This window comes from Bombina bombina, chromosome 3 (genome assembly GCF_027579735.1).
Source record: "Bombina bombina isolate aBomBom1 chromosome 3, aBomBom1.pri, whole genome shotgun sequence".
NCBI classification, from domain to species: Eukaryota; Metazoa; Chordata; class Amphibia; order Anura; family Bombinatoridae; genus Bombina; species Bombina bombina.
Genome location: NC_069501.1, coordinates 819,783,597 through 819,806,782, shown reverse-complemented (window position 1 = coordinate 819,806,782; position 23,186 = coordinate 819,783,597). Strand labels below are relative to the sequence as shown.

The following is a 23,186-nucleotide window of genomic DNA, read 5'->3' as shown; positions in this document are numbered from 1 at the left end:
TTATCCCATTCTTTGGAAATTACTGCAGAAATAGCATCAGGGACAGGAAAAACTTCTGGAATAACTACAGGAGTTTTAAAAACCTTATTTAAACGTTTAGATTTAGTATCAAGAGGATCAGAATCCTCTATTTCTAAAGCAATTAGGACTTCTTTAAGTAAAGAACGAATACATTCCATTTTAAATAAATATGAAGATTTATCAGCATCAACCTCTGAGACAGAATCCTCTGAACCAGAGGAATCATCAGAATCAGAATGATGATGTTCAGTTAAAAATTCATCTGTAGGGAGAGAAGTTTTAAAAGATTTTTTATGTTTACTAGAAGGAGAAATAACAGACATAGCCTTCTTTATGGATTCAGAAACAAAATCTCTTATATTATCAGGAACATTCTGCACCTTAGATGTTGAAGGAACTGCAACAGGCAATGGTACTTTACTAAAGGAAATATTATCTGCTTTAACAAGTTTGTCATGACAATCAATACAAACAACAGCTGGAGGAATAGCTACCAAAAGTTTACAGCAGATACACTTAGCTTTGGTAGATTCAACACTTGACAGCGATTTTCCTGTAGTATCTTCTGACTCAGATGCAACGTGAGACATCTTGCAATATGTAAGAGTCAGAGATATTAATATCAGCGTCGTCATGCTCTTCAGTAACTAAAACAGAGCATCCACGCTTACGCTGACAAGGGTTCATTTTGGCTAAAATGTTTTTGACAGAATTATCCATTACAGCCGTTAATTGTTGCATAGTAAGGAGTATTGGCGCGCTAGATGTACTAGGGGCCTCCTGAGTGGGCAAGACTCGTGTAGACGAAGGAGGGAATGATGCAGTACCATGCTTACTCCCCTCACTTGAGGAATCATCTTGGGCATCATTGTCATTATCACATAAATCACATTTATTTAAATGAATAGGAATTCTGGCTTCCCCACATTCAGAACACAGTCTATCTGGTAGTTCAGACATGTTAAACAGGCATAAACTTGATAAGAAAGTACAAAAAACGTTTTGAAATAAACCGTTACTGTCACTTTAAATTTTAAACTGAACACACTTTATTACTGCAATTGCGAAAAAACATGAAGGAATTGTTCAAAATTCACCAAACTTTCACCACAGTGTCTTAAAGCCTTGAAAATATTGCACACCAATTTTGGAAGCTTTAACCCTTAAAATAACGGAACCGGAGCCGTTTTAAGCTTTAACCCCTTTACAGTCCCTGGTATCTGCTTTGCTGAGACCCAACAAACCCAAGGGGAATACGATACCAAATGATGCCTTCAGAAGTCTTTTATCAGTATCAGAGCTCCTTTCACATGCGACTGCATGCCATGCCTCTCAAAAACAAGTGCGCAACACCGCGCGGAAATGAGACTCTGCCTATGCTTTGGGAAAGCCCCTAAAGAATAAGGTGTCTAAAACAGTGCCTGCCGATATAATTATATCAAAATACCCAGAATAAATGATTCCTCAAGGCTAAATAAGTGTTAATATCAATCGATTTAGCCCAAAAAATGTCTACAGTCTAAATAAGCCCTTGTGAAGCCCTTATTTACAATCGTAATAAACACGGCTTACCGGATCCCATAGGGAAATGACAGCTTCCAGCATTACATCGTCTTGTTAGAATGTGTCATACCTCAAGCATCCCAACTGAAGTTAATGCTCTCAACAGTCCTGTGTGGAACAGCCATGGATTTTAGTTACGGTTGCTAAAATCATTTTCCTCATACAAACAGAATTCTTCATCTCTTTTCTGTTTCTGAGTAAATAGTACGTACCAGCACTATTTGAAAATAACAAACTCTTGATTGAATAATGAAAAACTAAAAACAACATATATATAAAGCAAAATTGATCAAATTCCTTAAATGACAGTTTCAGGAATGGGAAAAAATGCCAAAGAGCAAGCTTCTAGCAACCAGAAGCAATAAAAAATGAGACTTAAATAATGTGGAGACAAGAGTGACGCCCATATTTTTTCGCGCCAAATAAGACGCCCACATTATTTGGCGCCTAAATGCTTTTTGGCGCCAAAAATGACGCCACATCCGGAACGCCGACATTTTTGGCGCAAAATAACGTCAAAAAGTGACGCAACTTCCGGCGACACGTATGACGCCGGAAACGGAAATAGAATTTTTGCGCCAAAAAAGTCCGCGCCAAGAATGACGCAATAAAATGAAGCATTTTCAGCCCCCGCGAGCCTAATAGCCCACAGGGAAAAAGTCAAATTTAAGGTAAGAAAAATGTTAAATTAAAATGCATTATCCCAAATATGAAACTGACTGTCTGAAAAATAAGGAAAGTTGAACATTCTGAGTCAAGGCAAATAAATGTTTGAATACATATATTTAGAACTTTATAAACAAAGTGCCCAACCATAGCTAGGAGTGTCACAAAAAATAAGACTTACTTACCCCAGGACACTCATCTACATATAGTAGATAGCCAAACCAGTACTGAAACGAGAATCAGTAGAGGTAATGGTATATATAAGAGTATATCGTCGATCTGAAAAGGGAGGTAAGAGATGAATCTCTACGACCGATAACAGAGAACCTATGAAATAGACCCCTTAGAAGGAGATCACTGCATTCAAATAGGCAATACTCCTCACATCCCTCTGACATTCACTGCACGCTGAGAGGAAAACCGGGCCCCAACTTGCTGCGGAGCGCATATCAACGTAGAATCTAGCACAAACTTACTTCACCACCTCCATCGGAGGCAAAGTTTGTAAAACTGAATTGTGGGTGTGGTGAGGGGTGTATTTGTGGGCATTTTGAGGTTTGGGAAACTTTGCCCCTCCTGGTAGGAATGTATATCCCATACGTCACTAGCTCATGGACTCTTGCTAATTACATGAAAGAAATATGAACATATTAAGTGGGTACACGTAGGATACCAATAGCATTAAACCAACAAAGCTCAATTTTAAAGATGTGTTCACTTTAAAGAAAACCATCAAATACTTTAGGATTACTGTATCCTAAACATATTCAATCTGAAGTTTGGCTTGGAACAACTGATTAGCAAAAGAAAATTTAAACAATAAAGCCAGAATATGACTTGTTAAGTTTTGGTTTGTTTTCACTAATTTTCATGAAATATTTGAGTTGGTTATCTATTAAAGATTGGTTCTTTAATTCATATAAAATGTACATATGAATAATATTCATATGTACATATTCACAGATATTTGTTATTTGTCATGATCAACTTCGAGCCACTCTCAGTTTGGAATTCACAATGTTGTAGAGTACCAGGTCATTGCATAATTCGCTGAGTGAAATGTAAATGAAAGAAATGTGATACAATCACCAACCTTTTTAGACTGATCCATAGTAATAAATGAAGGGATCATAGATTTTCGAAGGCTATACTTGTCATGCCATAGTCTGTCCGTTTTCACTGTAGGATCAGAAGCTACAAAAAACTAAGAGAGGATAATATAGTCAGACTTTAAAGTTTATCACAGATTCAAACAACAAATTTAAAATATGAGCTAATTTATAAAATGCATACCTGCTTCTTTGTCTTTGAAAGGGATATCATTCATATCAAAATAATAATCACGTGATAGCTCTTTAATTTCTGGTTTCTCTTTTTTGTTATGATACATCTCTCCCAGGTAAATACACCATTCCCAGGTATGTATGTGTATTGTTTTATTTCTGCCTGCCATCTTTCCTGAATAACTTATACCATGAGTATCTTTTTCAATAAACACATACTTTAAAGGGACATTAAAGTCAACATTAAACTTTCATGATTCAGAGAGCATGCAATTTCAAACAAGTTTATAATTTACTTCTGTTATCAAATTTGCTTTGTTCTCTTGGTATCTTTTATTGAAGAGTAAAACTAAGTAGGCTCATAAGAGCTCAGGAGTGTGCATGTGTTTTTAGTACTCTATGGAAGCAGTGTTTTGCAACATTGTATAACAAAGCTATAAATAACATTGCAAAACACTGCTGCCATAGAGTACTATAGACACATGCACACTCCTGAGCTCTTATGAGCCTACCTAGTTTTACTCTTCAATAAAACATACATGTAAACCTTACTCTTTGCAATTCACTGTTCACCCACTCTGAGACAGTAATCAATCCCAGATATTCTTCACAAATAACATTTATTTGTATATAGGATCATACATTTTCACAACAGGATGTGTTTTTTTTTTTTTGGGGGGGGGGGTAACATCAAAGTGCTAAATAGAAAACGGATCCAATTGCACTTTCATTAGTAGATCAAAAATAACAAAAGGAATCAAGGTGATTATATGTTGATAGTTACTTATAATGCATTCTCCATTAAATACTAATTTTCATCATGTCATGTAGAAAAAAGCAGAAAAGATAATTGTACTATACTTTCTCATTAATTAATGGATAAATGCCAATGCTAAGCACATGAAATGTAAAATAGCAGCAGTTATTCAGCTATTAAATGCACCAAATGGCCTCATATCTTGAGATGTTTATGAGAAATAATTTATGCTTGAAGAGATAGCTATTCAAAGTGTTTCTGAAATTGGTTTGTGTGCATACTTATAATATAATTAAAAAAAAAGAAAAAAGTACACTAAAAACACTATTAACCGATTAAACATATACATGCACACATTTTAGAATACACTTCTACGAATTATATCAATAGTTACTTGGCTCCTTCAGTAAATAATATAAAACCTCACTAAAATAATAATAATCTGAGCAATAAGTTTGGGGGTTAAAGATTTAAAAAAGCCTTATGAGGTTGAATGTATGAGTTGACACAAGAGAGAAGAAATAGACTTGTTTGGCCAGGCTAGGAACAAACTTGCATGACCTGAGGATACATTTATACTACAAACATAAGATTATAATGCTATACTAAAATATATTTATGTCGGACACACTAACAGCGTTAATAAAATTAAACAAATAACAAAATTTATGCCTACCTGATAAATTTCTTTCTTTTGCGATGTACCAAGTCCACGGATTCATCCTTCCTAACAGGAAGTGGCAAAGAGAGCACCACAGCAGAGCTGTCTATATAGCTCCCCCCTTAACTCCACCCCCCAGTCATTCGACCGAAGGCCAAGGAAGAAAAAGGAGAAACTATAAGGTGCAGAGGTGACTGAAGTTTTTAATAAAAAATACCATCTGTCTTGAATAGACAGGGCGGGCCGTGGACTCGGTACACAAAAAAGAAAGAAATTTATCAGGTAGGCATGAATTTTGTTTTCTTTTGCATGATGTACCGAGTCCACGGATTCATCCTTACTTGTGGGATACCAATACCAAAGCTTTAGGACACGGATGAAGGGAGGGACAAGACAGGAACCTAAACTGAAGGCACCGCTGCTTGCAAAACCTTTCTCCCAAAAATAGCCTCAGAAGAAGCAAAAGTATCAAAATTGTAAAATTTTGAAACGGAATGGAGCGAAGACCAAGTCGCAGCCTTACAAATCTGTTCAACAGAAGGATCATTTTTAAAAGCCCATGTGGAAGCTACCGCTCTAGTAGAATGAGCTGTAATCCTTACAGGAGGCTGCTGTCCAGCAGTCTCATAAGCCAAACGGATGATGCTTTTTAGCCAAAAGGAAAGAGAAGTCGCCGTAGCCTTTTGACCCCTACGCTTTCCAGAATAGACAACAAACAAAGAAGATGTTTTGCCTGTAAATAGAATTTCAAAGCACGAACCACGTCCAAGTTGTGCAACAGACGTTCCTTCTTACAAGAAGGATTAGGACACAGAGAAGGAACAACAATTTCCTGATTGATATTCCTGTTAGTAACAACCTTAGGTAGGAACCCAGGCTTGGTACGCAAAACCACCTTATCAGCATGGAAAACAAGATAAGGCGAATCACATTGTAATGCAGATAATTCAGAAACTCTTCGAGCTGAAGAGATAGCAACAAGGAACAAAACTTTCCAAGATAAAAGCTTAATATCTATGGAATGCATGGGTTCAAACGGAACCCCCTGAAGAACTTTCAGAACTAAATTTAGACACCATGGCGGAGCAACAGGTTTAAACACAGGCTTAATTCTAGCTAAAGCCTGACAAAAAGCCCGAACGTCTGGAACATCTGCCAGACGCTTGTGCAACAGAATAGACAGAGCAGATATCTGTCCTTTTAGGGAAAAAGCTGACAGTCCTTTCTCCAAACCCTCTTGGAGAAAAGACAAAATCCTAGGAATCCTGATTTTACTCCAGGAGTAGCCTTTGGATTCGCACCAAAAAAAGATATTTATGCCATATCTTATGATAGATTTTCCTGGTAACAGGCTTTCAAGCCTGAATCAAGGTATCTATGACCGACTCAGAGAAACCCCGCTTTGAAAGAATAAAGCATTCAAACTCCAAGCAGTCAGTTGCAGAGAAACTAGATTTGGATGCTTGAATGGACCTTGAATGAGAAGGTCCCGTCTCAGTGGCAGAGTCCATGGTGGCAGAGATATGTCCACCAGGTCTGCATACCAAGTCCTGCTTGGCCACGCAGGAGCTATCAAGATCACCGAAGCTCTCTCCCGTTTGATTCTGGCAATTAAACAAGGAAGGAGAGGAAATGGTGGAAACACATAAGCCAGGTTGAATGACCAGGGTACTGCTAGAGCATCTATCAGTACTGCCTGAGGATCCCTTGACCTGGATTCGTAACGAGGAAGTTTGGCGTTCTGATGAGACGCCATCAGATCCAATTCTGGTGTGCCCCATAGCCGAACCAGTTGAGCAAACACCTCCGGATGGAGTTCCCACTCCCCCGGATGAAAAGTCTGACGACTTAGAAAATCTGCCTCCCAGTTCTCTACTCCTGGGATATAGATCGCTGACAGATGGCAAGAGTGAGCCTCTGCCCATCAGATTATCCTTGAGACTTCTATCATCGCTAAGGAACTCTTTGTTCCGCCCTGATGATTGATATAAGCCACAGTTGTGATGTTGTCCGACTGAAACCTGATGAATCTGGCCAAAGCCAGCTGAGGCCATGCCTGGAGAGCATTGAATATCACTATTAATTCCAGAATATTTATCGGTAGGAGAGCCTCCTCCCAAGTCCACAAACCCTGTGCTTTCAGGGAATTCCAGACTGCACCCCAGCCCAGAAAGCTGTCGTCTGTCGTCACTATAACCCAATCTGGCCTGCGGAAACACATTTCCTGGGACAGATGATCCTGTGACAACCACCAAAGAAGAGTCTCTGGTCTCTTGATCCAGATTTATCTGAGGAGATAAATCCACATAATCCCCATTCCACTGATTGAGCATGCATAGTTGCAGTGGTCTGAGATGCAAGCGAGCAAACGGAACTATGTCCATTGCCGCTACCATTAGACCAATTACCTCCATACACTGAGCCACTGACGGCCGAGGAATGGAATGAAGAGCTCGGCAAGTGGACAAAATCTTTGATTTCCTGACCTCCGTCAGAAATATTTTCATGTCCACCGAGTCTATCAGTGTCCCTAGAAATGAAACTCTTGTGAGGGGGGAAAGATAACTCTTTTTTACGTTCTCCTTCCACCCGTGAGATCTTAGAAAAGCCAACACGATGTACGTGTGAGACTTGGCTAGTTGGTAAGTCGACGCCTGAATTAAGATATTGTCCCATATAAGGCGCCACAGCTATGCCCCGCGGCCTTAGAACCGCCAGAAGGGACCCTAGCACCTTTGTGAAGATTCGTGGTGCCATGGCCAAACCGAAGGGAAGAGCCACAAACTGATAATGCTTGTCCAGAAAGGCGAACCTGAGGAACTGGTGATGATCTTTGTGGATAGGAATGTGTAGATACGCATCCTTTAAGCCCACGGTGTTCATATATTGACCCTCCTGGATCAATGGTAAGATAGTCCGAATGGTCTACATCTTGAAAGATGGGACTCTTAGGAATTGGTTTAGGATCTTGAGATATAGAATTGGTCTGAAAGTTTCCTCTTTTTTGGGAACCACAAACAGATTGGAGTAGAACCCCTGCCCCTGTTCTGCTTTTGGAACTGGGCAGATTACTCCCATGGTAAAAAGGTCTTCTTCACAGCGTAAGAACGCCTCTCTTTTTGTCGGGTTTAAAGACAATTGAGAAAGATGGAACCTCCCCCTTGGAGGAGAATCCTTGAAATCTAGAAGTTATCCCTGGGTAACAATTTCTACTGCCCAGGAATCCTGAATGTCTCTTGCCCAGGCCTGAGCAAAGAGAGAGAGTCTGCCCCCTACTAGATCCGGTCCCGGATCGGGGGCTACCCCTTCATGTAGACTTAGTGGCAGCAGCAGGCTTTTTGGCTTGTTTACCCTTGTTCCAAATATAAAGAATATTCCAGCCTCCAATTTCTTTAAAAGACCTTTATTTCATATAGGGTCCTGAGTAGAAATTACAACGTTTAAGCCTAAACAGGCTCTTAATCATGTATCATACATGATTAAGAGCCTGTTTAGGCTTGAAACGTTGTAATTTCTACTCAGGACCCTATATGAAATAAAGGTCTTTTAAAGAAATTGGAGGCTGGAATATTCTTTATACTTGGATTGACTGGGACCTGGCAAGTCCTTTATTCCGTGCCCCACTACAAGCAGAGAAGGTGTGCTGTTTTTCTTACCTTTTGGTGATCAAGATTGTTTTACCCTTGTTCCAAGCCTGATTAGGTCTCCAGGTTGGCTTGGATTGAGCAAAGTTCCCCTCTTGCTTTGCAGCAGAGGAAGAGGAAGTGGGACCACCCTTGAAGTTTCGAAAGGAACGAAAATTATTTTGTTTGGTCCTTGTCTTATTTGATTTATCTTAAGGGAGGGCATGACCCTTCCCTCTAGTAATATCTGAAATGATCTCTTTCAGTGCAGGCCCGAATAGAGTCTTACCTTTGAAAGGGATGGACAAAAGCTTAGATTTGGATGACACATCAGCTGACCAGGACTCTGTAATAAAAGAATTAGCTAATTTAAGAGCCTTAATTCTGTCCAGAATATCATATAGTGGGGTCTCCATCTGAAGAGCCTCTTCTAGAGCCTCAAACCAAAAGGCAGCTGCAGTGGTTACCGGAACAATGCACGCTATAGGTTGAAGAAGAAAATCTGGATGAACAAAAATTTTCTTTAGGAGACCCTCTAACTTTTTATCCATAGGATCAATGAAAGCACAACTGTCTTCAATAGGTATAGTTGTACGCTTAGCTAGAGTAGAAATAGCTCCCTCCAACTTAGGGACCGTCTGCCATGAGTTCTTTATGGTGTCAGAAATGGGGAACTTTTTCTTAAAAACAGGAGGGGGAGCGAATGGAATACCTGGTCTATCCCACTCCTTAGTAACAATGTCCGAAATCCTCTTAGGGACCGGAAAAACATCAGTGTAAACAGGAACCTCTAAATATTGGTCCATTTTACACAATTTCTCTGGAACTACAATAGGGTCACAATAATCCACAGTAGCTAAAACCTCCCTGAGCAATAAGCGGAGGTGCTCTAGCTTAAATTTAATATGCCGTCATATCTGAATCTGTCTGAGGGAACATCTTTCCTGAATCAGAAGAAATCTCTCCCTCAGACAGCAAATCCCTCATCCCTACCTCAGAACATTGTGAGGGAATATCGGATACGGCTACTAAAGCTTCAGAAGGCTCAGCATTTGTTCTTAACCCAGAGCTACTGCGCTTCCCTTGCAATCCTGGCAGTTTAGATAAAACCTCTGTGAGGGTAGTATTCATAACTGAAGCCATATCATGCAAGGTAAAAGAATTAGACGCACTAGAAGTACTTGGCGTCGCTTGTACGGGCATTACTGATTGTGACACTTGGGGAGAACTAGATGGCAAAACCTGATTTCCTTCTGTCTGAGAATCATCTAATGCCAAACTTTTATAAGTCAAAAACATAATTTATGCTTACCTGATAAATGTATTTCTCTTGTGGTGTATCCAGTCCACGGATCATCCATTACTTGTGGGATATTCTCATTCCCAACAGGAAGTTGCAAGAGGACACCCACAGCAGAGCTGTCTATATAGCTCCTCCCCTAACTGCCATATCCAGTCATTCGACCGAAAACAAGCAGAGAAAGGAGAAACCATAGGGTGCAGTGGTGACTGTAGTTTAAAATTTAAAAATATGGGGCGTGTCCTGACAGCGGCCATGACCAGCAGCACCTTCATGAGGCTCCTTAAGTGAATTTAAATATTTGTTAAATATTCCTTCTCAAACTTGGCATCTAGCATTGAAACTTAGTAAGCTACCTTGAGAGAAGAAAGGGAGTAGAAGGGCACTTTATTTTATAAGATTTTTTCAGCTAGGTTCAATTTGATAGGACCTGGAAGGTAGGCCGCAGCTTCATCACACAAATACATCACCCCCCTCGAGTACCTATATTACTCGAATAGAGCAGTGTTCATCTGCTATCCCTTGCTATATAAACCGGATCATCACATAAGACTGACATTATGGAGGACTTTCATACTCTTTTGCAAACTCAACTTGAGGCCTTGGAGCGTCTAATAGACCACAGGTTCACAGCTCTGAGAGTCATTTGCCGAGCGTCAGGTCAGGCGGAGATCCTTCCTAAAGTGCAGAAGGACATTCAGGTGCACACGGACAACACACGGCCTGCTGAATCTACAGATCCGCGCTTGGGACCGACATCACAAAGGGTGTCGCACTGCCCTAACTTAACATCTCCATTTCTAGCGCCGGAAGGTCTCATGCTAGAAGAACAGTACACGGTATGTGCATTATCGCATTCAGCTCCCCTGGGAGGGGATGCGGCCGGTCCCCGCGGGGGTAACGTGAGCTACACTAATACTCAGGATTTGAGACCTTTCGTCTTCCCCAGGCTCCCAGAAGAGATGAAGATTTTAGTCTGCAGAGTGCAGTGGAGCGGCAGCTTGGGGATGCTTTTGAGTAAGTTGTTGCGGTTCTGGTCTATCGTGTCTGCTGCTGATGTCTGTGCTCCGGGCTGTATGACATTATGTGCTGGACTCTACTTACCTTTCAAGTACTGCACAAGAGTTGGTGTGGGGTAGTGCTGGACGCTATGCAGGGAATACCATGCTCACATATATTTGCATAAGAATCCTAGTCTGCTGTGGATCTTTGGACATTACAGATAGAAGTGTGCAATTAGGTCTATGGATCCTCATAAGTTACGCCCATGACTATGTCATTATTTTATTCTCTTTTGCATGAACCCATGTTTAGTATTTGTAGTTTACACGAAATGAGTGTTACCAGATGTATGACTGTGGTTGTTATTAATGATGTATGTAGAGCAAATCACGCGGGTGGAGGGTGAATTTTTGTACCTAGAAGAGATCATCGAGCTGTATTACAGTTACTAAGCTCAGGTAGTGACTGCTCCACCTTTATGTTTCAAGAGATTTATAACATGTACCTGAAAAATTTTCAAAGCTCAATAGAGGTTCTCTACATTTTATCAAGAAATTTCCCAACTATATACATACATTGGCTGTATATTTTACTACTTATGCTATATATTCTCTTATGTATCTGATTCATAGTTTGCATATTAGGGGCGATATTATGTGTGTTTATGTTGAGGATCCTAAATGGACTGAGTGTTTTGCTTATGCATTTATAACAGACCCCCTATGATCACTTATATAGTGACGCTCCTCAAATAAGTAGCCATACACAAAGTTTTTTTACCAGCATGCAGAGCGTATATTTATCTCCACAGATATAGGTACAATTATTTACTAAGCTATGAAAAGGTTTAACTGAGACATATTGAATTAAACAGAAGAAGTCTTTAATTTGTCTTCTATTTTATAAAATCCATCTTATACAGTCCTAACAGCTTCTTAGTTTATAAAATAAGGGGATATATTGAGTTATGTTAGGAAGTACCTCTGCGATACTCTTTAGATGCTTCCGGTTGTATGTGACAGGACTTCTTTTGAACTCTAAGATTCATTAATCTCTATATCTACTCAGCGGTGTTAATCCGCAGCTTAATTTAAATTTGCTAAAACATTATACCTCTTTGATAAGACAGTTAGATGCTTAGCTGAATAGTTTGACTCCAAATCTCAATCTAAGAGGCACTTTTTCTGGATAAAGAGGTTTTATAGCATAGTATTTACAGGATGTAAAGATTATGAAAAGTCTACTATATCTCAAGTGTCGATATGAGTTGTTCCTATGTTTTTACTTATAAGAGAAACTGGGGTTGGGTTATTAAAGTATTCAGCTACTGTAGACAGAGAGAAGTGTTGATAGCCCACTGATGGTCAAAGATTAACATTCACTGATCTGATCTCTAATTCTGTGCATCTGGTGGGAACGGCTCTTAATTTTTTCTGTTTATTAAATTATATCTCTCAGTTAAGGTGGTTTGTTATATTGATATACAGTACATGGTAAAATATCATCTTGTTAGATGCCAGTTTATGATAGAGGGGTACTATAGTTATATTTGTCTTGATATAAACTGTTCCCACATTTTTTCTTTAAAAGAGACACTGAGGTTGGTTTATTAAAGCATTCAGCTACAGGAGATAGAGAGATGTGTTGATAGCCCATTAATAATCAAAGTCTAACATTCACTGACCTGATCCCCAATTCTGTGCATTTAGTAGGAGCAACTTTCAATGCTTTCCTATATTTTGTAAAATCTCAGATAACACATACATTTCTTTTCTACTCACTATATCACATTATAGGATGTATAAGTTGTTCAGGATACTTACACTATATAAATTTACTTTGTTTTCACATAGGAAACAAAAGAATAAAAGAGGTAATGCTAGATTATGTTTATTTTACTTTACATTCGCATACATAGAAACATAAGAAACATAGATATTGACGGCAGATAAGAGCCATAGGCCCAGCAAGTCTGCCCGACCTTACCTAACAGTATAAACTTATCTAGTTCGTAGGATAGCCCTATGCTTGTCCCATGCATTTTTAAAGTCCCCCACAGTGTTTGTTGCTACTACCTCTTGAGGAAGTTTATTCCATAAATCAATCACTCTTTCTGTAAAGAAGTGCTTCCTCAAATTACTCCTGAATCTACTACCCTTTAGCTTGAGCTCATGGCCCCTTGTTCTTGAATTTTCCATTTTATGTAAAATACCCACAGCCTCAGTTTTACTAAACCCTTTAATGTACTTGAAAGTTGCTATCATATCACCTATTTCCCTTCTCTCCTCTAAGCTATACATATTTAGGTCATTGAGCCTATCCTGGTAAGTTTTATTTTTTAGACCATGTACCATTTTGGTAGCCCTCCTTTGCACAGATTCAAGTTTGTTAATATCCTTCTGAAGATATGGTCTCCAGAACTGCACACAATACTCAAGATGAGGCCTAACTAATGATCTATAAAGTGGCATAAGAACCTTACTATTTCTGCTGCAAATACCTCTACCAATACATCCAAGCATTCTGCTAGCCTTACTCGCTGCATTACTACATTGTTTACTAAGTTTTAAATCATCTGAAATAATAATTCCCAAGTCCTGTTCCTCGTCTATAACAGTCAGTAAAGTGTCATTGAGTCTGTAATTAACATTTGGATTTTTCTTCCCTAAATGCATTATTTTACACTTTGCTGTGTTAAACTTTAGATCCCAGTCGTTTGTCCAATCCTCCAATTGTTGTATATCACTTCTCATTTTGTCTACCCCCCCTGGAACATCCACTCTGTTGCAAATTTTTGTATCATCTGCAAAGAGACATACTTTCCCCTGTAGCCCTTTGCTGATATCGCAGATAAATATGTTAAACAAAACAGGCCCCAGAACTGACCCCTGAGGAACACCACTAGTAACAGCCCCCTCTGCTGAATGAACTCCATTTACTAAGACACTTTGTTTTCTGTCCTTAAGCCAGCATTCCACCCAGTTCACAATTTTTGAATCTAGACCAAGGAGACATAGTTTGTGAATAAGTTTATTGTGTGGGACGGTGTCAAATGCTTTGCTGAAATCTAGATATGCTACATCAACTGCTCCTCCCTTGTCTAATACTTTTGTTACATAATCAAAGAAGTCAATTAGATTAGTCTGACATGATCTCCCTGAAGTAAAACCATGCTGATTTTGGTCCTCTAAATTGTTTGTCTTTATGTAAGTCTTAATTCATTCTTTTAAGAGGCTTTCCATTAATTTCCCTACTACTGAAGTTAAACTAACTGGCCTGTAGTTGCCAGATTCTTCTCTACTGCCCTTTTTATGAAGGGGTATTACATTTGCTATTCTCCAATCATCTGGGACAGCTCCTGTTAATAGTGACTGATTAAACAGATCAGTTAATGGGACAGTTAGCACTGATCGAAGTTCTTTTAAAACCCTTGGATGAATATTATCAGGACCAACTGCCTTTGTAACATTTATTTTTGATAATGCTAACAAAACCTCATCCTCTGTAAAAAGATTACTGTTAAGCTTGTTTCTATTTTGCGTAGCATCCCTTAATGTAGACATTGTATCTTCACAATCTTTAGTGAAAACAGAACAGAAGTAATCATTGAGACAGTCTGCTTATCTCCTTCTATTATTCTACCATCAACTGATTTCAATTTTACTATTCCTACCTTATTTTTTCTTCTTTCACTGATATATCTAAAGAATGTTTTGTTCCCATGTTTTACTGACTGTGCTATCTTCTCTTCTGCATGAGCTTTAACCTTCCTAATTAACTGCTTAGTCTTTTTTTGTTGGAGTCTCCATATTTTCATATCATCATCTGCTTGTGTGTGTCTGTAATTTTTATAAGCTATCTTTTTTGTCTTTACAGCATGTGCTACTTCTTTGGAAAACATAGTTCTGTATTTCCAGTTTGTACAGTATATGTCTGGAGAGTTACATGTATGATGTTTACACTGAGATTTCATTGTTCTTTTATATGTTGATATTTCACTGTCACTCAGATAAGCAATGCATTGTATGCAAAATTTACCAAAAACAAATACGAAATGTATAATATGTTTTTATGTTATATTCCTAGTTTTGCCTCAATAAAAAAACTATGATTCAAAAAAATAAAAAAAATAAATAATTTTTAAAAATACTTGCCTTAAAATGACAGGGCGGGCCGTGGACTGGATACACCACAAGAGAAATAAATTTATCAGGTAAGCATAAATTATGTTTTCTCTTGTAAGGTGTATCCAGTCCACGGATCATCCATTACTTGTGGGATACCAATACCAAAGCTAAAGTACACGGATGAAGGGAGGGACAAGGCAGGTACTTAAACGGAAGGTACCACTGCCTGTAAAACCTTTCTCCCAAAAATAGCCTCCGAAGAAGCAAAAGTATCAAATTTGTAGAATTTTGAAAAAGTATGAAGCGAAGACCAAGTCGCCGCCTTGCAAATCTGTTCAACAGAAGCCTCATTTTTAAAGGCCCATGTGGAAGCAACAGCTCTAGTAGAATGAGCTGTAATCCTTTCTGGAGGCTGCTGGCCAGCAGTCTCATAGGCTAAGCGGATTATGCTTCTTAGCCGAAAAGAAAGAGAGGTTGCCGAAGCCTTTTGACCTCTCCTCTGTCCAGAGTAAATCACAAACAAAGCAGATGTTTGACGAAATTCTTTAGTAGCTTTTAAGTAAAACTTTAAAGCACGAACCACGTCCAGATTATGTAAAAGACGTTCCTTCTTTGAAGAAGGATTAGGACACAATGATGGAACAACAATCTCTTGATTGATATTCTTAGTAGATACCACCTTAGGCAAAAACCCAGGTTTTGTACGCAGAACTACCTTATCTGTATGGAAGATCAGATAAGGAGAATCACATTGTAAAGCAGATAACTCGGAAACTCTACGAGCCGAGGAAATAGCCATCAAAAAAAGAACTTTCCAAGATAAAAGTTTGATATCTATGGAATGAAGAGGTTCAAACGGAACCCCCTGAAGAACTTTAAGAACCAAATTTAAGCTCCATGGAGGAGCAACAGGTTTAAACACAGGCTTGATTCTAATCAACGCCTGACAAAATGCCTGAACGTCTGGAATATCCGCCAGACGCTTGTGCAAAAGAATAGACAGTGCAGAAATCTGTCGTTTCAAAGAACTAGCTGATAATCCTTTTTCCAAACCCTCTTGGAGAAAAGATAATATCCTGGGAATCCTAACCTTACTCCATGAGTAACTTTTGGATTCGCACCAATAAAGATATTTACGCCATATCTTATGGTAGATTTTCCTGGTGACAGGCTTTCGTGCCTGTATTAAGGTATCAATAACTGACTCGGAGAAGCCACGCTTTGATAAAATCAAGCGTTCAATCTCCAGGCAGTCAGCCTCAGAGAAATTAGATTTGGATGATTGAAAGGACCTTGTAGTAGAAGGTCCCGTCTCAAAGGCAGGGTCCAAGGTGGAAAGGATGACATGTCCACTAGGTCTGCATACCAGGTCCTGCGTGGCCACGCAGGCGCTATCAAGATCACTGATGCTCTCTCCTGCTTGATTTTGGCAATCAGTCGAGGGAGCAGAGGAAACGGTGGAAACATGTAAGCCAGGTTGAAAGACCAAGGCGCTGCTAGAGCATCTATCAGCGTCACTTCCGGGTCCCTTGACCTGGATCCATAACAAGGAAGCTTGGCGTTCTGGCGAGACGCCATGAGATCCAGTTCTGGTTTGCCCCAACGATGAATCAATTGAGCAAACACCTCCGGATGTCCAGGGTAGACAACAAACAAAGCAGATGTTTGACGAAAATCTTTAGTAGCTTGTAAGTAAAACTTTAAAGCACGAACCACGTCCAGATTGTGTAATAGACGTTCCTTCTTTGAAGAAGGATTAGGACACAAAGACGGAACAACAATCTCTTGATTGATATTATTATTAGATACCACCTTAGGCAAAAACCCAGGTTTAGTACGCAGAACTACCTTATCTGCATGGAAGATCAGATAAGGAGAATCACATTGTAAGGCAGATAACTCGGAAACTCTACGAGCCGAGGAAATAGCTACCAAAAAAAGAACTTTCCAAGAAAAAGGTTTGATATCTATGGAATGAAGAGGTTCAAACGGAACCCCCTGAAGAACTTTAAGAACCAAATTTAAGCTCCAAGGTGGAGCAACAGTTTTAACACAGGCTTGATTCTAACTAAAGCCTGACAAAATGCCTGAATGTCTGGGACATCCGCCAGACGCTTGTGCAAAAGAATAGATAGCGCAGAAATCTGTCCCTTTAAGGAACTAGCTGACAATCCTTTCTCCAATCCTTCTTGGAGAAAAGATAATATCCTGGGAATCCTGACCTTACTCCATGAGTAGCCCTTGGATTCACACCAATAAAGATATTTACGCCATATCTGATGAAAAAATTTCCTGGTGACAGTCTTTCGTTCCTGAATTAAGGTATCAATGACTGACTCAGAGAAACCACGCTTTGATAAAATCAAGCGTTCAATCTCCAGGCAGTCAGCCTCAGAGAAATTATATTTGGATGGTTGAAAGGACCTTGAAGTAGAAGGTCCTGTCTCAGCGGCAGAGTCCATGGTGGAAAGGGATGACATGTCCACCAGATCTGCATACCAAGTCCTGCGTGACCACGCAGGTGCTATCAAAATCACTGATGCTCTCTCCTGCTTGATCTTGGCAATCAGACAAGGGAGCAGAGGAAACGGTGGAAACACATAAGCCAGGTTGAAGGACCAAGGCGCTGCTAGAGCATCTATCAGCGTTGCCTTTGGGTCCCTGGACCTGGATCCGTAACAAGGAAGCTTAGCGTTCTAGCGAGACGACATGAGATCCAGTTCTGGTTTGCCCCAAAGATGAACCAATTGTGCAAACACCTCCGGATGGAGTTCCCACTCCCCCGGATGAAAAGTCTGTTGACTTAGAAAATCCGCCTCCCAGTTTTCTACACCTGGGATATGGATAGCCGATAGGTGGCAAGAGTGAATCTCTGCCCAGCGATTATCTTTGAGACTTCTAACATCGCTAGGGAACTCCTTGTTCCCCCTTGATGGTTGATGTAAGCCTCGGTCGTGATGTTGTCCGACTGAAATCTGATAAACCTCATTGTCGCTAGCTGAGGCCAAGCCTGAAGAGCATTGAATATCGCTCTTAGTTCCAGAATGTTTATTGGAAGGAGTGACTCCTCCTGAGTCCACGATCCCTGTGAATTCAGGGAGTTCCAGACTGCACCCCAACCTAGAAGGCTGGCATCTGTCGTTACAATTGTCCAATCTGGCCTGCGAAAGGTCATACCTTTGGACAGATGGACCCGAGATAGCCACCAGAGAAGAGAATCCCTGGTCTCTTGATCTAGATTTAGTAGAGGGGATAAATCTGTGTAATCCCCGTTCCACTGAATGAGCATGCATAGTTGCAGCGGTCTGAGATGTAGGCGTGCAAACGGCACTATGTCCATTGCTGCTACCATTAAGCCGATTACTTCCATGCACTGAGCCACCGAAGGACGAGGAATGGAATAAAGAACACGGCAGGAATTTAGAAGTTTTTATAACCTGGACTCCGTCAGGTAAATTTTCATTTCTACAGAATCTATCAGAGTCCCTAGGAAGGAAACTCTTGTGAGGGGGGATAGAGAACTCTTTTCCTCGTTCACTTTCCACCCATGCGACCTCATAAATGCCAGAACTATGTCCGTATGAGACTTGGCAATTTTGAAATTTGACCCCTGTATCAGGATGTCGTCTAAATAAGGGGCCACTGCTATGCCCCGCGGTCTTAGGACCGCCAGAAGTGACCCCAGAACCTTCGTAAAAATTATTGGGGCTGTAGCTAATCCAAAGGGAAGAGCTACAAACTGGTAATGCCTGTCTAGGAAGGCAAACCTGAGAAACCGATGATGATCTTTGTGTAACGGAATGTGAAGATAAGCATCCTTTAAATCCACTGTAGTCATATATTGACCCTCCTGGATCATAGGTAGGATGGTACGAATAGTCTCCATCTTGAATGATGGAACTGAGGAATTTGTTTAAGATCTTGAGATCTAAAATTGGTCTGAAGGTTCCCTCTTTTTTGGGAACCACAAACAGATTTGAGTAAAATCCCTGTCCCTGTTCCTCCTTTGGAACTGGATGGATCACTCCCATAACTAGGAGGTCTTGTACACAGTGTAAGAATGCCTCTCTCTTTATCTGGTTTGCAGATAATTGTGAAAGGTGAAATCTCCCTTTTGGGAGGGAAGCCTTGAAGTCCAGAAGATATCCCTGGGATATAATTTCCAACGCCCAGGGATCCTGGACATCTCTTGCCCACGCCTGGGCGAAGAGCGAATGTCTGCCCCCTACTAGATCCGTTACCGGATAGGGGGCTGTTCCTTCATGCTGACTTAGAGGCAGCCGCAGGCTTTTTGGCCTGCTTACCCTTGTTCCAGGTCTGGTTAGGTCTCCAGACCGTCTTGGACTGAGCAAAAGTTCCCTCTTGCTTTGCATTAGAGGAAGTTGATGCCGCACTTGCCTTGAAGTTTCAAAAGGCACGAAAATTGGACTGTTTGGCCCTTAATTTGGACCTATCCTGAGGAAGGGCATGACCTTTTCCTCCAGTGATATCAGCAATAATCTCCTTCAAACCAGGCCCGAATAGGGTCTGCCCCTTGAAGGGAATGTTAAGCAGCTTAGACTTTGAAGTAACGTCAGCTGACCATGATTTAAGCCATAGCGCCCTGCGCGCCTGAATAGCAAAACCAGAATTCTTAGCCGTTAGTTTAGTCAAATGAACAATGGCATCAGAAACAAAAGAATTGGCTAGCTTAAGTGCTCTAAGCTTGTCAAGTATTTCATCCAATGGGGTCTCTACCTGTAAAGCCTCTTCCAGAGACTCAAACCAGAAAGCCGCAGTAGCAGTGACTGGGGAAATGCATGCAAGGGGCTGTAGAATAAAACCTTGTTGAATAAACATTTTCTTAAGGTAACCCTCTAACTTTTTATCCATTGGATCTGAGAAAGCACAACTGTCCTCGACAGGGATAGTAGTACGCTTAGCTAGGGTAGAAACTGCTCCCTCCACCTTAGGGACTGTCTGCCATAAGTCCCGTGTGGTGGCATCTATTGGAAACATTTTCTTAAAAATAGGAGGGGGAGAGAACGGCACACCTGGTCTATCCCATTCCTTAGAAATAATTTCTGTAAACCTTTTAGGTATTGGAAAAACATCAGTGCACACCGGCACTGCATAGTATTTATCCAATCTACACAATTTCTCTAGCACTGCAATTGTATCACAGTCATTCAGAGCAGCTAAAACCTCCCTGAGCAATACGCGGAGGTGTTCAAGCTTAAATTTAAATGTAGACATATCAGAATCAGGTTGAATCCTTTTCCCTGAGTCAGAAACATCACCCACAGAAAGAAGCTCTCCTTCCTCAGCTTCTGCATATTGTGAGGGAGTATCAGACATAGCTCTTAAAGTGTCAGTATGCTCTGTATTTCTTTTAACTCCAGAGCTGTCTCGCTTTCCTCTAAACCCAGGTAGTCTGGATAATACCGCTGACAGTGTATTATCCATGACCGCCGCCATGTCTTGTAAAGTAAACGCTATGGGCGCACTAGATGTACTTGGAGCCATTAGAGCACGAGTCCCTTGAGCGGGAGTCAAAGGGTCTGACACGTGGGGCGAGTTAGTCGGCATAACTTCCCCCTCGTCAGATTCCTCTGGTGATACATTTTTTAAAGACAGAATATGATCTTTATTACTTAAAGTGAAATCAGTACATTTGGTACACATTCTAAGAGGGGGTTCCACCATGGCTTCTAAACATAATGAACAAGGAGTTTCCTCTATGTCAGACATGTTTAAACAGACTAGCAATGAGACCAGCAAGCTTGGAAAACACTTTAAATCAAGTTAACAAGCAAAAAATAAAAACGGTACTGTACCTTTAAGAGAAACAAGTTTTGAAAAACAGTGAAAAAATGCAGTAAATCAAACTAAATTTTTACAGTGTGTATAATAAGCTAATAGAGCATTGCACCCACTTGCAAATGGATGATTAACCCCTTAGTTCAAAAAACGGATCAAAAAAACGATAGAAGTTTTTTAACAGTCACACAAACTGCCACAGCCCTGCTGTGGCCCTACCTTCCCCAACAAACGACTTTGGAAAGCCTAAGAGCCCTTCAGAGAGGTCCTACAGCATTCAGGGGACACCTGGGGGAAGCTGGATGTCTCAGTCTGTAAAAGTTACTGCGCAAATAAATTAGGCCCCTCCCACTCATGTTAAAACAGTGGAAAGCCTCAGGAAACTGTTTCTAGGCAAATTTAAGCCAGCCATGTGGAAAAACTAGGCCCCAATAAAGTTTTATCACCAAAGTATATATAAAAACTCAAACATTTCCGGCAAACGTTTTATATTGCAAATCTATAAGAGTATTACCTCTGAAAGTAAGCATGATAACAGTCGCTATTAAATCACTGTATTCAGGCTTACCTTACTTAAATCTGGTATCAGCAGCATTTTCTAGCATTTACATCTCTAGAAAAAAGTTTTAACTGCACATACCTCATAGTAGGATAACCTGCACGCCCATTCCCCAGCTGAAGTTACCTCTCTCTTCAGTTATGTGTGAGAACAGCAATGGATCTTAGTTACAACCTGCTAAGATCATAGAAATCACAGGAAGATTCTTCTTCTATTTCTGCCTGGGACAAAATAGTACAACTCCGGTACCATTTAAAAATAACAAACTTTTGATTGAAGAAAAAATAACTACGTGTCACCACTTCTCTCTTACTACCTCCATGCTTGTTGAGAGTTGCAAGAGAATGACTGGATATGGCAGTTAGGGGAGGAGCTATATAGCAGCTCTGCTGTGGGTGATCCTCTTGCAACTTCCTGTTGGGAAGGAGAATATCCCACAAGTAATGGATGATCCGTGGACTGGATACACCTTACAAGAGAAATCAAGTGTTCAATCTCCAAGCAGTCAGCTACAGACAATTTAGATTTGGATGTTGGAAAGGTCCTTGAATGAGAAGGTCCTGTCTCAAAGGAAATTTCCACGGTGGCAGAGAGGACATGTCCACTAGATCCGCATACCAAGTCCTGCATGGCCACGCAGCCGCTATCAGGATTACTGAAACTCTCTCCTGTTTATCGGAGCAATCACGCGTGGAAGGAGCGGAAACGGTGGAAACACATAAGCTAGGCTAAACGACCAAGGCACTGCAAAGGCATCTATCAGTTCGGCCTGAGGATCCCTCGACCTGGATCCGTAAGGTGGAAGCTTGGCATTCTGAGGAGATGCCATCAGATCTAATTCCGGTCTGCCCCATTGGCTAAACAATGAGGCAAACACCTCCGGATGGAGTTACCACTCCCCCGGATGAAAAGTCTGACGACTTAGAAAATCCGCTTCCCAGTTTTCTACTCCTGGGATGTAGATTGCAGATAGATAGCAAGAGTGGGCCTCCGCCCATCGGATTATCTTGGATACTTCTATCATCACTAAGGAACTCCTTGTTCCCCCCTGATGATTAATAAACGCCACAGTCGTGATATTGTCCGACTGGAATCTGATGAATTTGGCCGAAGCCAACTGAGGCCACGCCTGAAGCGCATTGAATATTGCTCTCAGTTCCAGAAAATTGATTGGAAGTAGAGACTCCACCTGAGTCCAAACACCCTGAGCCTTCAGGGAATTCCAGACTGCACCCCAGCCTAGAAGACTGGCGTCCGTTGTCACTATCACCCACAAGGGTCTGCGGAAACATATCCCCTGGGACAGATGATCCGGCGACAACCACCAAAGAAGAGAGTCTCTAGTCTCTTGATCCAGATTAATCTGAGGAGATAAATTCGCATAGTCCCCATTCCACTGTCGGAGCATGCACAGCTGCAGTGGTCTGAGATGAAAGCGGGCAAACGGAATGATGTCCATTGCCGGTACCATTTATCCAATGACCTCCAAACACTGAGCCACTGATAGCCGAGGAATGGACTGAAGTGCTCGGCAAGTATTTAGAATCTTTGCTTTTCTGACCTCCCTCAGAAATATTTTCATGGCTACCGAGTCTATCAGAGTTCCCAAGAAGGGAACCTTTGTCCGTGGAACTAGTGAACTCTTTTCTATGTTCACCTTCCAACCGTGAGTTCTCAGGAAAGACAACACTATGTCCGTGTGAGATTTTGTCAGATGATATGTTGACGCCTGAATCAGAATATCGTCCAGATAAGGCGCCACTGCTATGCCCCACGGTCTGAGAACTGCCAGAAGAGACCCTAGAACCTTTGTGAAGATTCTGGG

At 40.8% G+C, this 23,186-nt stretch overlaps 1 protein-coding gene across 1 annotated transcript in view; it reads right to left on the bottom strand.

The window, feature by feature from the left end:
• Nucleotides 1-23,186, bottom strand: part of TUBGCP3 (tubulin gamma complex associated protein 3) — a 932,421-nt gene that overhangs the window by 292,279 nt on the left and 616,956 nt on the right. The window contains exon 10 of the mRNA XM_053705469.1: nucleotides 3,344-3,454. Coding sequence (XP_053561444.1) covers nucleotides 3,344-3,454 — 111 coding nt within the window. The remainder of the gene's footprint in view (nucleotides 1-3,343; nucleotides 3,455-23,186) is intronic.